The 14,637-nt window shown below is 37.1% G+C and overlaps 1 protein-coding gene across 3 annotated transcripts in view; it reads right to left on the bottom strand.

Annotated features, from left to right (window-relative positions):
- Positions 1–14,637, bottom strand: part of ACAD9 (acyl-CoA dehydrogenase family member 9) — a 62,004-nt gene that overhangs the window by 33,714 nt on the left and 13,653 nt on the right. For 2 of the 3 annotated variants that reach the window (XM_037147436.2, XM_053672914.1), the window contains exon 2: positions 13,183–13,276. In XM_037147436.2, the coding sequence (XP_037003331.2) occupies positions 13,183–13,276 (94 nt within the window). Of the gene's footprint in view, positions 1–11,356; positions 11,443–13,182; positions 13,277–14,637 lie in introns of those variants that run through there. The other variant, XM_053672915.1, reaches the window with a different exon arrangement.

The following is a 14,637-nucleotide window of genomic DNA, read 5'->3' as shown; positions in this document are numbered from 1 at the left end:
CTGTCAAACATTTAAGGAAAATGTAATACCAACTTTATACAAAGTCTTAAAAGAAACAAAAAGAAACACTTTCCAATTCATTCCATGAGACCAGAATTATCCTGATATATGACAGAAAATTAAACTACAGACCAACATTCCTCAAAAAAAACAGATACAAAAATTCTTCAAATTTCAGCAGATTGAATCTGACAATATGAAAAATGATGATACATCACAACCAGGGGGAATTATCCTAGGAATGTAAGAGTAGCAGTCAAAAGACAAGTAAGTTATCGGGTCAACAGAATAAAGATGAAAACCATAATTATCTCAAGAGATACAGAAAAACAATGGAAATATTCTGATATAATTTATAATGAAAACTCTCAGCAAACTAGAAATAAAAGGAAAATTCCTAATCTAATAAAGAACCTCAACAGAAAAAAATGTACAGCTAACATCATACTTAAAGGTAAGAGAGCGAATGATGTCTCCCTAAAATCAGGAAGAAGGGAAGAGAGTCTGCTCTCAAAACTCCCATTCAACACATCATGTGGGAGGTTTCAGGCACTACAATAAAACGGAGAAAAGAAAGGAAAACCAGAAAAAGAAACTGTCCCTATCGCCAACAACACAACTGTCTGTGTAGAAAATCTCCGAGATCTACCAAAAAAACTCCTGGAACTAATAAATGAGTTTAATAAAGCTGCAGGATATGAGACCAATATACAAAAACCAACTGTATTCACTAAAGAGAACACCAAAAACATGAAAAAATGTTCAACATCATTAGCTATTAATAAAATGCAAATTAAAATCACAATGACGTATCACTCCACAGCTATCAGAATGGCTACATTTAAAAAAAAATTAACAGACTACAATGACAACATTGAATCTTGGCAAAAAAGCACAGAAACTAGGAAAATTACACATTGATGGTGTAAATATAAAGTGGTACAGTGATTTTGAGAATAATTTGCTACTCGCTTAACAAACTAAACACAAATACCTTAAGACCGAGCAATTGCACTACTGGGCACTTAATACAGAGAAATGAAAACATGTTCACACCAAATCAACTACACAAATACATAGGAGTTTTATTGTAGAGCCTCCAAAGTGAAAACAACCCACACATACTTCACAACTAAAACAGTCAACAAACTGATAATCCACAGGTAATCCATAGAATACTACTGAGCAACAAAAAGAAACCATGAAAGAGAGAGGAACACTGATACAAAGAGGAAAAAATGAATAAATACCTAACAATAACAACTTATATGTTAATGGGTTCAATGCTCCAATCAAAAGATACAGAGTAGCTGAATGTATAAGAAATCATGACCCACACATATGTTGCCTACAAGAGACCCACCTCAGAACAAAAGACCTACACAGGCTGAAAGTGAAGGGTTGGAAAAACATATTCCAAGAAATGGACAGAGAAAAAAGAAACCAGGATAGCAATAATCATATCAGACAAAATAGACTTCAAAACTATAGGTCATAAAAAGAGACTCAGAAGGGCACTCCGTAATACTCAAGAAAAGAATCCATCAAGAAGACAAACATCATAAACATATGTGCACCCCACAAGGGAGCATGCAAACACATAAGGAAAATCTTGGAGGACTTCAAGAAAGATATTGACAGCACACTATTACAGTAGGGAATTTTAACACCCAATGTCAAAAACAGATCTTCCAAACAAAATATTAACAACAATATTGAGGCATTGAAGAATGCCCTAGATCTACGTTAAATGGACTTAACATATATATATATATTATAATATATATACCATATATATCATATATATATTGGAACATTTCATCCCAAAGAAGGAAATATGCATTCTTTTCAAATGTACATGGAACATTTTCAAAGATACAAATTCAAGAAAACTGTAATCCTATCAAGCATTTTCTCTGACCACAAGGGACTGAAACTAAACACGAACCTCAAAGAAAAAACAGAAAAACACTAGAACACATGGGGATTGAATAGCATGCTACTAAACAATGAACGGGTTAGGAATGAGATCAAGAGGAGGTGGGACGGGATGGAAGTAAAAGGCAGAAAACTGTACTTGAACAACAATTAAAATAATTTTTTAAAAAATGAAATCAAGGAATAAATCAAAAAATTTCTGGAAACAAATGAAAATGAACTCACAACAACCCAAAACATATGGGACAAAGCAAAGGCAGCCCTGAGAGGGAAGTTCATAATGAATGACACAGGCCTGCCTAAAACAGACAGAAACATTTCTGTCTGTTTCACAAATAAATAACCTAACCCTACATCTAAAAGAAGTACAGGAACAACAAACAATGCCAGAGTGAGCAGAAGAAAGGAACTAACCAACATCAGAGCAAAATTAAACAACATAGACTAAAAGAACAATTCAAAAAATCAATAGGGATTTGGAGGAACAATGGAAAGAGGGGGGGTGGGAGGGGGGGGGAGGGAGAAAAGCTACTTGAAAAATAACTAAAATCAAGGACCTGGTAGCTTGCAAAATAAATAATATCGACAAGCCTTTAAGCAGACTCATCAAGAAAAAAGAAACCTCTGGCCAAGATGGAGGCGTAGGTAGACACACTGTGCCTCCTCCACAACCAAAATAAGAACAACAATTTAAAAACAAGTAACAACCAGAACTGACAGAAAACTGAACTGTATGGAAGTCCAACAACCAAGGAGTTAAAGGAGACACATTCATCCAGACTGGTAGGAAGGATGGAGTCGGGCAGCTGGGACAGAGAGGGCTCACAGGAAAGTGGTGGCTGGCGGACCCAGCAAGGCAGAAGATTGTGGAGGGGCGCGGTACACAAGGCAGCTGGCAGACTGGGCAGTCCCACATTCGCACTCAGATAAACCAGGTGAAACTAGGCAACAAGACAGACCACAGAACCCAGGGTTACAGTGCAGGGAAATAAAGCCTCAAAACAGGGAATGAAAATACCTGTGGAGGTTGAGGTGCTGGGAGAAACTCCTAGCCTCAAGGAGAGTTCCTTGGAAAGACCCACAGGGTCCTAGAAAGTACACAAACCCAACCACATGGGAATCAGCACCAGAAGGGCTCAATTTGCTTATGGGGAAGTGGGGGAACTGACTGAAATCTGGCAGAGAGAGGAGCAAGTGCCACTGTTCCCTCTTGGACCCCTGCCCAACATACAGCATAAAAACCCAGCTACGTCGGTTGCCCCACCCTGGTAAACAGCTAAGGCTCCACCCCTCACCACCTAACAAGCTCGCCAAGACCAAAAAAAAAAAAAAAAAAAAAATGGCCCAAACGAAAGAACAGATCAAAGCTCCAGAAAAACTACAACTGAGCGATAGAGGGGGCCAACCTATCAGATGTGTGCACTGTTCAAAACACTGGTGATCAGGATGCTCACAGAATTGGTTGAATTTGGTCACAAATAGATGAAAAATGAAGGCTACACTGAGTGAAATGAAGGAAAATGCAGAGGGAACCAACAGTGATGGGAAGGAAACTGGGACTCAAATCAATGGAGTGGACCAGAAGGAAGAAAGAAATATCCAATCAGAAAAAAATTAAGAAACAAGAATTTAAAAAACTGAGGAGAGGCTTAGGAACCTCCAGGACATCTTCAAACAAACCAACATCTGAATTATAGGGGTACCAGAAGGGGAAGAGGAAGAGCAACAAGTGGAAAACTTATATGAACAAATAATAAAAGGAGAATTTCCTCAATCTGGCAAAGGAAATAGACTTCCAAAAAGTCCAGGAAGCCCAGAGAGTTCCAAAGAAAGTGGACCCACGAAGGAACACACCAAGACAGATCATAATTACATTACCCAAGATGAAAATGAAGGAGAGAATCCTAGAAGCAGCAAGAGATAAGGAGGCAATTACCTACAAAGGAGCTCCCATAAGATTTGTCAGCCGATTTCTTAAAAGAGATCTTACAGGCAAGAAGGGGCTGGAAAGAAGTATTCCAAGTCATGAAAGGCAAGGACCTACATCCAAGATTGCTCTATCCAGCAAAGCTTTCATTTAGAATAGAAGGGCAGATAAAGTACTTCCCAGATAAGGTCAAGTTGAAGGAGTTCATCAACACCAAGCCCTTATTATATGAAATGTTAAAAGGACTTATCTAAGAAAAAGAGGATAAAAGACATATACAATAAAATGATAGCAAACTTACAATTATTAACGACCACACCTAAAATAAAAACAAAAACAAACTAAGCAAACAACTAGAGCAGGAACAGACCACAGAAATGGAGATCACATGGAGAATTATCAATAGGTGAGTGGGAGGGGGAATAAGTAGCATAGATGGTAAGTAGAAAATAGACAGGGGGAGGGTAAGAATAGTATGGGGAACGTAGAAGCCAAAGAAGTTATAAGTATGACAAATGGACATGAACTAAAGAGGGGGAATGTGGGTGGGAGGGGTTGTGCAGGGTGGAGGGTTGTAAAGGGGGGAAAATGGGGCAACTATAATAGCATAATCAATAAAATATATTACAATTTTTTTTTAAATTTAAAAAGGAAAAAAGGGAGGGGACCCAAATAACCACAATCAGAAATGAAAGAGGAGGGATTACAACTGATACTACAGAAATACAAAAGATTGTAAGAAATTACTACGAACAACTATATGCCAAGAAATTTGAAATCCTAGGTGAGGTGGACAAATTTCTAGAAAAATAAAGTCGTCCAAAACTGAACAAAGAAGTAGAAAGACCGAACAGACCAAATAACAGCTGGTGAAGTCGAAGTAGTAATCAAATACTCCCAGCACACAAAAGCCCGGGACTGGATGGTTTCATAGGAGAATTTTACAAAGCATTTAAAGAAGAGCTAACCCCTATCCTTCACAGACTATTACAAAAAATCCAAGAAGAGGGAAGATTCCCAAAGTCTTTTTACAAAGCCAATATCATCCTGATTCTAAAATCAGATAAAGACAAAACAAAGAAAGAAACTTCAGGCCAATATCACTGATGAACATGGATGCTACAACCCTCAACAAAGTACTGGCAAACTGCATCCAGCAATACATCAAAAAGCTCATACACCATGATCAAGTGGGATTTATCCCAGGGATGCAAGTTTGGTACAATATTTGTGAATCAAAAAATGTAATACATCACATAAACAAAAACCACATGATCATATCAATAGATGCAGAAAAAGCATTTGATAAGGTATAGCACTCATTTATGATAAAACCACTCAACAAAGTGGGAATAGAGGGAACATTCCTCAACTATAATAAAGGCTATATATGAGAGAGCTAGAGCCAACATCATACTCAATGGGCAAAAACTCAAAGCTTTCCCACTAAGATCAGGAACAAGACAAGGATGTCTGCTTTCACCACTTCTACTTAACATAGTATTAGAAGTTTTAGCCACAGCAATCAGACAAGAAAGAGAAATAAAAGGCATCCAAATTGGAAAGGAGGAAATAAAACTGTCACTGTTTGCAGAGGATATCATAGTCTACATAGAAACCCCTGTAAACTCCACCCCAAAACTTCTCAACCTAATAAACAAATCTGGCAAACTAGCAGGGTTCTAAGTCAATATTCAGATATCGAAGGCATTTTTATACACCAACAAAGAAAGACCATAATAAGAAATCAAGAAAAAAATCCCATTTGCTATAGCAACAAGAAATATAAAGTACCTAAGAATAAACCTTACGAAGGCATGAAATACCTATACTCAGAAAACTACACAATACTGAAGAAAGAAATTAAGGAAGACACAATAAATGGGAAAATATACTGTCTTCATGGATTGGAAGAATCAATACCATCAAAATGTCCAGATTACCCAATGATTTGCATGGAATTTATATGTTCTACACAATCCCTATTAAAATACCAATGACATTATTTCACAGATATAGAACAAACATTTAAAAAATGTAAATGAACCATAAATGACCCCAAAGAGCCGCAGCAATTTTGAGAAAGAAAAACAGAGTATAAGGGATCACAATACCGGTTATAAAACTATATTAAAGGCCACAGTAAACAAAACAGCATGATACTGGCATAACAACAGACAGAGATCAATGGAACAGAATAGAAAACCTAGAAATAAATCCAAGCCTCCATGGTCAATTAATATTTGACAAAGGGGGAAGAACTATAAAATGGAGTAAAAATAGCCTCTTCAACAAATGGTACTGGGATATCTGTACAGCTACATGCAAAACAAAGAAACCTGATTACCAACTTACACCACACACAAAAATAAACTCAAGGTGAATAAAAGACTTAAATATAAGTTGTGACACCATAAATGTCCTACAGGAGAATGTAGGCATGAAAATCTCAAATATTCCATGAAGCAGTATTTTCACCAACATGTTCCCTAGGGCAAGGGACATAAAGGAAAGAATAGACAAATGGGACTTCATCAAAATAAGAAGCCTCTGCACGGCTAAAGAAAGCATCAACAAAATGAAATGGGAACCACCTATATGGGAAAATATATTTGCCAAACATATCTCAGACAAGGGTTTGACCTCCAAAATATATAAAAAACTCATAGGACTCCACTCCAGGAAGAACAATGCAATTAAAAAATGGGCACAGGACTTGAACAGACACTTCTCCAAAGAGGACATACAGAGGGTACAGAGGAAAGGATGTTCAGCATCACTAGCCATCAGAGAGATGCAAATTAAAACCACAGTGAGATACCACTCCACACCAGTCAGAATGGCCATCATAAACAAAGCAACAAACAAGTGTTGGAGAGGTTGTGGAGAAAAGGGAACCCTAGTGCACTATTGGTGGGAATACAGACTGGTGCAGCCACTGTGAAAAACAGTGTGGAATATCCTCAGAAAACTAGAAATGGAACTTTCTTTTGACCCAGCAATACCGCTGTTGGGATTATAACCTAAGGATCCTAAAATGCCAATTCAAAACAACCTATGCACCCTGTGTTCATAGCAGCACAATGTACAATAGCCAAGTACTGGAAGCAACCTAGGTGCCCATCAGTAAGTGAATGGATAAAAAAAAACTATGGAACATTTACATGATGGGATACTATGCAGCAGAAAGAAAGAAGGCACTCCTACCCTTTACAACAGCATGGATGGAACTGGAAAGCATTATGCTAAGTGAAATAAGCCAGGTGGTAAAAGACAATTACCACATGATCTCACCTATAACTGGAACCTAATCAACAAAACAGAGAAGCAAGTAAAATATAACCAGAGACACTGAAATTAAGAACAATCCTACAATAACCAGAGGGGAGGTGGGACAGGGTAATGGGGGGGGAGGGAAGCAGGAAGGGTTTTCAGGAACATCTATAAAAGACACATGGACAAAACCAAGGGCGGGGCAGTAGGATCAAGCATGTGAAATGTGGATGGCTGGGTTGCAGCAGGAGTGGTGTAGGGAAAATGTAGACAATTGTAGTTGAACAACAATAAAAATAATAATAAAAAAGAACAGTTTTGCTGAAGAGAAGCTTCTTAGTTTTCTTTATTCTTCTAGCCTTCGAATACATTGGCCCACTACCTTTTGGCCTCTTTTTTATTACAAATCTGCTTATCTTGTTAGAGATCCCTTATATGTGATGAGTTGCTTCTCTACGTCTGCTTTCAAAATTCTGTCTTTGGACAGTTTAATTATAATGCGTCATAGTGTGAGTCCCTATTTGTTCATTCTGTTTGGAGTTTATTGAGCTTCCTGGCTGTTTATATTCATGTCTTTCACAAAAGTTGGGACATTTTCAGCTATTATTTCTTCAAATATTCTGTCTGCCATTTCTTCTCCTGCTGACACTTCACAATGTAAATGCTAGTATGGTTGGTGGTGTCCCACAGGTCCCTTTTAGTTCACTTGAATCTTTTTTCTGTTTTTCAACTTGATAATTTCCATTGCTTTACCTTTAAGTATGCTGATTCTTTCTTCTACCTTTATATCTACCTTTTAATTCTTCTAGTGAATGTTTCATTTCAGTTATTGTACTTTTCAGCTACAGAATTTTTTTATTTTTTGTAGATTTTTCTTTATTGACATTTTCATTTTGTTAATACATCATTTTTCTTACTTTCTTCACATCTTTTCTTAATTATTTGAGCATCTTTAAGATAGCTATTTTAAAGTCTTTGTCTAGTAAATCCTTCCATCAGGTCTTTTACAGGAAGTTTTATTTGAATGGCCCACATATTCTTGCTTATTTGTGTGCTTTGTGACTTTTTTTTGTTGAAAACTTGACATTTAAATCTAACAATGTGGTAACTCTAGAAACAAGGTTTTCCTTCTTCCCCAAGATCTGCTGTTTTTGCTTTTGTTTTTTAAATTGAAATGTATTTGACATATAACAGTGTGTAAGTGTAAGGTGTACAACATGTTTATTTGATACATTTCTTTGTCACAATATAACTGTCTTTGTTGCCTTAACTAACACCTTTATCATGTCACATAATTACTTTTTTCGTGATAGGAATAATTAAGATCTAGTCCATTAGCATGTTTGATGTTTATAATACAGCACTGTTACCTATAATCATTAAACTGTGCATTAGGTCTCTATCTACCAGTTGCAAATTTGTAGCCTTTAAACAACATCTCTCCGATTTCCTCACCCCGCAGTTCCTGGTAACCACCATTCAACTGTGTTTTTAGAAGTTCAGCTTTTTTAGAGTCCACATATGAGCAATATCTTACAGTATGTGTCTTTCCCTGTCTAACTTATCTCATTTAGAATAATATCATCAAGGTCTCTCCATGTTGTCACAAATGGCAGGAATTTCTGCTTTCTCATCACTGAATAATATTCTATTGTATGTGCACACACACACACACACACACACAATTCCATTCATCAGCTGACAGGCATTTAGACTGTTTCCATGTCTTGGCTATTATGCAATAAACATGGAGTGCATATACCTCTTTGATATCCCGTTTTTACGTCTTTTGGGTATATATGCAAAAGTGCAATTGCTGGATCTTGTGGTAGTTCTATTATTATTTTTTTTAATCTTTATCTGAGGACATTTTTTCACTGTTTTTAGAAAAAGAGGAAGGAAGAGAGAGAAGCATCAACTGGATGCCTCCTGCACTTGCCTGGACTGGGGGTCATACACACTCACACCATGCCCAGACTTGGGAGCAAACCTCCAACCCAGGCATGTGCACTGACTGGGAATCAAACCTGCAATCCTTCAGTTATGGGACTACACTCCAACTTAAATGAGCCACACCAGCCAATGCTATTTTTAATTTTTTGAGGAATCTCCATACTGTTTTCCATAGTGTCTATACCAATTTACATCCCACCAATAGTGTATAAGGGTTCCCTTTTCTCTATATCCTCTTCAACACCTACTATCTTTTGTCTTCTTGATAATAGCCATTCTAACAAGTGTGAGATATTATCTCATTATGGTTTTTATTTGCATTTCCCTGATGATTCACTGAGTATCTTTTCATGTTCTTGCTGGCCATCTGAATGTCTTCTTTGGGAAAATATCTATTTCATTCCTCTATTTTTAACCAGTTTTTTGTTATTGAGTTGTATTGAGTTCTTTATATATTTTGGATATTAACCCCTTACTAATGTATGGTTTGCCAATATTGCCTCCCATTCCATAAATTGCCATTCATTCCCTGAATTAGTTCCTTTGCTGAGTAGAAGCATTTAAGTTTTCTGCCATCCCACTCAGTGGTTTTGGTTTGTTTGTAATTTTGGTTTTGTTTTGTTGTTGTTAACTGTTGCGAGCTATGTCTGTGCTAAGGATCAGCCTGAGATGTAAACTTAAGATCTTCTCAGGTCTTTTGAGTCTGTGCCTTTCCCTGGGAATGTGTGGTGATTTTCTAATTTCCTACATATATGTGGTTGCTTTTGAAAGTTCTAGTCTTCAATCTGGTTCCCAGAAGAGTGGAAAAAATGAAGGAGGAGGTACAGTCTTTTAAGTCCCCTGGAAGTTATTTCAGCCAATGGAGGATGGACTTACAACAATGGGAAGAGGTACAAAAACAATGACTTCTGTCTCTTTGCCTGCACCTCTTGTGATCAAAAGCAGCAATCAGAGCACAGATGCCTGGCATTTGATGGACAGAGTCCTTTTTGCACACTGGGGCTCCCAGAAGCTGTGTTCAAACTGCTCCAGGAATAAGTTTACAGCTGTCTGCTTCAGGGCTAGGGTTAGCGGCAACTGTGTTCACAGCTAAAATTTATCCAAATTAACCGCAATTCTCTGTTCAAGTCTTCCCCTGAATTGCAAACCTTCAATAGAATCCAGAGCTCCAAAACAGATTTTGCCAGTGCAGTTGTTGTCTAGGTGGGGAGACAGATTTCTGGTGTTCCCTACACTATCTTCCCAGAATCCTCTGGTCAGTTGATTTCTGACAAAGGTACCAAGTCAATTAAATAGAAAAAGGACAATCTTTTTAATAAATGTTGCTGGAACAATTGGGTAGTTGTATACAGAGAAAAGTCATCCTCAAACTTTATCTCACATCATATACAAAATTAACTGGAAATGGATCATAAATCTAGAAGTTAAAAGTTAAAAATATAAACCTTCTAAAAGAAAATATAGACAAAAAACAACCATCATGACCTTGATTTCACAGATTTCTTATATATAAAATACAAAAATCATGAATTAAGAAAAAATACATTTAATCAACATTAAAAACTTTTGCTCCTTAAAAGATACTTAATAAAATAAAAAGGTCAAACCAGGAACCATGAAAAAATTTTGCTAAACATATATTGGACAAAATACTTGTATCTAAAATATAAAAAGACTTCTTATAACTCAATAATATAACATACCCAATATCTTTTAATACATAAAATATGTGAAAGACATTCACCAAAAAAAAAAGAATTCAGATGGCAAATAAGCCTATGAAAAAATTCCCCAAATCATTAGTCAACATGCAAATCATAACCATAATGAGACTACACACCCACTAGAAGGGCTAAAAGTAAAATGACTGATTATATCAAGTGTTGGTGAAAATGTAAAGCAACCAGAGCTTTAACACACTGCTAGTGGGAATGTAAAGTAGTAACCAGTTTGGAAAATAGTTTGGCAGTTTCTTAAAGAGTTAAACACACACCAATCATATAGCTCAGACATTCAAATTCTAGGTACTGTCTACACCAGATTCAGAAAAATCTTTTTAATGACAGATAGAACTGGATACCAAATGTTAATTAACAAGTGAATGGATAAACAAATTTTAGTATATTCATACAAAGAAATACTACTCAGCATTAAAAAGGAATAAACCATTTGTATATGCAAATAGTGAAAATCAAAATTATGTTGAAAAAAGCTAGATAAAAACATACATAATGTATGCAGCAGAAAGAAAGAAGGAGCTCCTACCCTTTGCAACAGCATGGATGGAACTGGAAAGCATTATGCTGAGTGAAACAAGCCAGGCAGAGAAAGACAAATACCATATGATCTCACATTTAACAGGAACCTAAACAACAAAACAAACAAACAAGCAAAATATAACCAAAGACACTGAAATAGAGAACAGGCTGACAGTGACCAGAGGGGCGAGGGGAGGGAATTTCAGGGGAAAAGGGGAAGGGTTTACAGGAACAAGTATAAAGGATACATGGACAAAAACTAAGGGGGGTGGAAATGGGAGGGAGGTGGGGAGCTCTTGGGGGGGGTAGGCTGGGATGGGAGTAAAAGATGAAACTGTATTTGAACAACAATTAAAATAAAATTAATAAAATAAAATATTTTTTAAAAACCATACATAATTTAAGATATTTAAATAATATTCCAGAAAATGCAAAGTAATGTACCATGACGGAGAGCAGATCAGTGATGTGCTAGGGACAGGGAAGCAATGAAAAAGACACGAGGAAACTTTTAGGGATAATAAATATGTTTATTACCTTAATCGTGTTGATTCCTTAGAGGTACACATATGTCAAATTTTATCAAACTCTACACTTTAAATACCTCAATAAGGCTTAAAAAATCCCTGACAAATCAGATAGTGAAAGTTTAAATAAAACAACAAGGGACTAAGGAACTGAAAAAAAAAAAAGGTATAAGTAAGAAGATAACGAGAACAAAAATAAAAATAAATATATCTAGATATCAACAGATATATGTATAACTAAGCAACTTTTAAAACTAAGAACATACCAACAGTTAATGATATAGAGCAGCAATTCTAAAAGTGTGCCTGGGGGGCCTGAGACACCCCCAAGGAGTCCAGTGTCAAACTATTTTCATTCAGATTCTGTCATGAGTGTGCAGTACAGTTTTCCAAAGAATTCATGATATGTATCACAGATTAAATGTATACACACAGATATGAGATTCTGCTAGATTCCATCTAGTGCCAACTGAATTCTCTCATCTCTTGCTGCATATTACAATAAATCAAATACTTAAAAGATTCAGAAAACTATTAAAAAAACCACTCTTCACTATTTTTTGTTTAGAGATATTCTTTTTTCATTAAAAATATGTTAATATATAATGGGTTTACTATTTTTAAATAAAGAAATAAATGAACACAGCATTTTAAAAATTTGTTTTAATTTCTCATAAGGCACATACGACTAGATAAAACCCACATGAACAAGAACTCTTTGGGGCCCTCGGTGTTGGAGAAGCACCGCTGTCAATCTACCATCACTGCTCCCCCGCGAGCTCCTCAGGGTTGGCTGCCCACTCTAAGGGAGGGACCCTACATCCACACTGATGCCCTCCACCTGCAGTCTGCGGCCTGCTGTTGGTCCACAGACTATTCCTGGTTCATAATAAGCTAAGTACAGAAACTGGAGTAAACTTTTAGAAATATTTATAGCAATCTTACATTGCTACTCAACCAAGTACATATGGGCTTGTATGTTGACGTCCTTGGCTTTTTTTCATTTCATTTTTCTAGTTGTTCATTGGTATTGATTATACAGAAGTGTCCGTCTGCAACACTCTGGAAACATTTAAATGTGGTCCTTCATCAGATACTTTCAGAAACACTAAACTAGATGTCTTAAAATCAAATATAATTGAATAGACATTGAGACAATCCATAAAGCAAAATACGGTCAACAGACACCCTTTCCCCATGATTAATGGCACTCGAGAGCTTCCCCTCTGCATACAGTTTCTAATAGAGACACCAAAGCACTGCCCTTAAAATGGAAATGGGTAAAAATAAAGAAAACCATACGCACCTTCTTCAGTGAAGAATTTTTCTATGGGTCCCACAAACTGATTGATTTCATTAAGTTCATCTTGGCTAACTTCTGGAAATGGGAAAACTTCTTTCTGAAAATGATAAACACTTAGTGAAAATGAATTTTCTGCAACTTTCCAAAGTGGTAATATTAGTCAAAAAGGAAACAGATTTGTTAGAATCTGTATCTGGTAGGCAGGACATTACTGCTTGACGGGATTAGAAAGCAAACCACAGAAGGTACTCCAGATGCAGGAACTGTATGTCGGTCTCCACCACCTAGATACACCCTCCTCCCCTACTCAAGCAGATTTATTACTGAATTTGATTGCTTTCCCTAGCAATAACAAGGTATGATGACTTTCCCATATAGTAAAGAGCCCTGGACTAACATTTCAAAGGCCTGGGTTCTGTTCTTTGATCTGCAGCTCACCAACTGTGCAGCCTTCACCAAATCTCTCCTCTCCATACTTCCATTTTCTCACCCATAATACGGTGGTAACATTTATTCAAGGTCATTGTGAGAATCATGGAAGATTATTGGTGTAAAAGCTCTTTACTAAAATGTAAAATTTTACATTAGTTATTTTGTGAGTTCAGAGATACTACAGGTGCTGTGGCTGGGTAACTCAGTTGGTTAGTGTTGTTCCATTACTCCAAAGTTGAGGGTTCAATCCCCAGTCAGGGCATAATGAGAAGCAACCAATGAATGCATAACTGAGTGAAACAGCAGACCGATGTTTCTCCCTCTCTCTCTAGATATATATCTTTCTCAAATCAATAAACAGAAAAGAAAATGCTGCTGCTGCCTGGACTATACTGTGGTTACAAAGTCTGACATCTTGTCAGATTCTCATCCAGTTGCACACTCCAGACTCCATTCCCCATTTGATGACGTCTGTTACTTGGGCTGAAAGCGTAAGGTAACAGGGTCACTGAAGGAGGCACAGCTGTTACAGCAGACCAACTTTGATTCAGCCTTGGCTCTGCTCCTTCTTAAGCTGTGTGACTTGGCTAAGTCTCACAGCCTTTGTTAGTGTTAGTTTTTCTTTGTTACAGATATCTTAGAAGATAGCTGTGAGGCTCAAACCAGATGTGCCCTGGAAAATATAGTGACTGTAATTATTTGTATCAGATACCGGCTCTTGCCTCAACCTCATAACTGGAAAGCAAATTAGCTTTAAACTTCCATCTCAAACCAATCGGAGGCCAATATTTCTGACTGTCCCAGGATTCCCCAGCAGGCTATTATTACATATTACCTAAAAATCACACCACTGTGTTCTCAGTCCCTCTGGATTTTAGGGCTCCAGACATTCTTGCCAGTATTTGGATTTGGACCCACAGCTGCTGAGAAGTGCTGTCCCAGATCACAAGCTGCCAGCCCCCAGAAGCCCTGCCTCTCCTCATGGCACCTCTCACCAAGTGTCTCAAGACAAGGTCTTCAGAGCAG

This window comes from Artibeus jamaicensis, unplaced genomic scaffold, assembly GCF_021234435.1.
Source record: "Artibeus jamaicensis isolate MK-2021 breed Jamaican fruit bat unplaced genomic scaffold, CSHL_Jam_final contig_793, whole genome shotgun sequence".
Lineage (NCBI taxonomy): Eukaryota > Metazoa > Chordata > Mammalia > Chiroptera > Phyllostomidae > Artibeus > Artibeus jamaicensis.
This window is presented reverse-complemented; position numbering and strand designations above follow the sequence as displayed.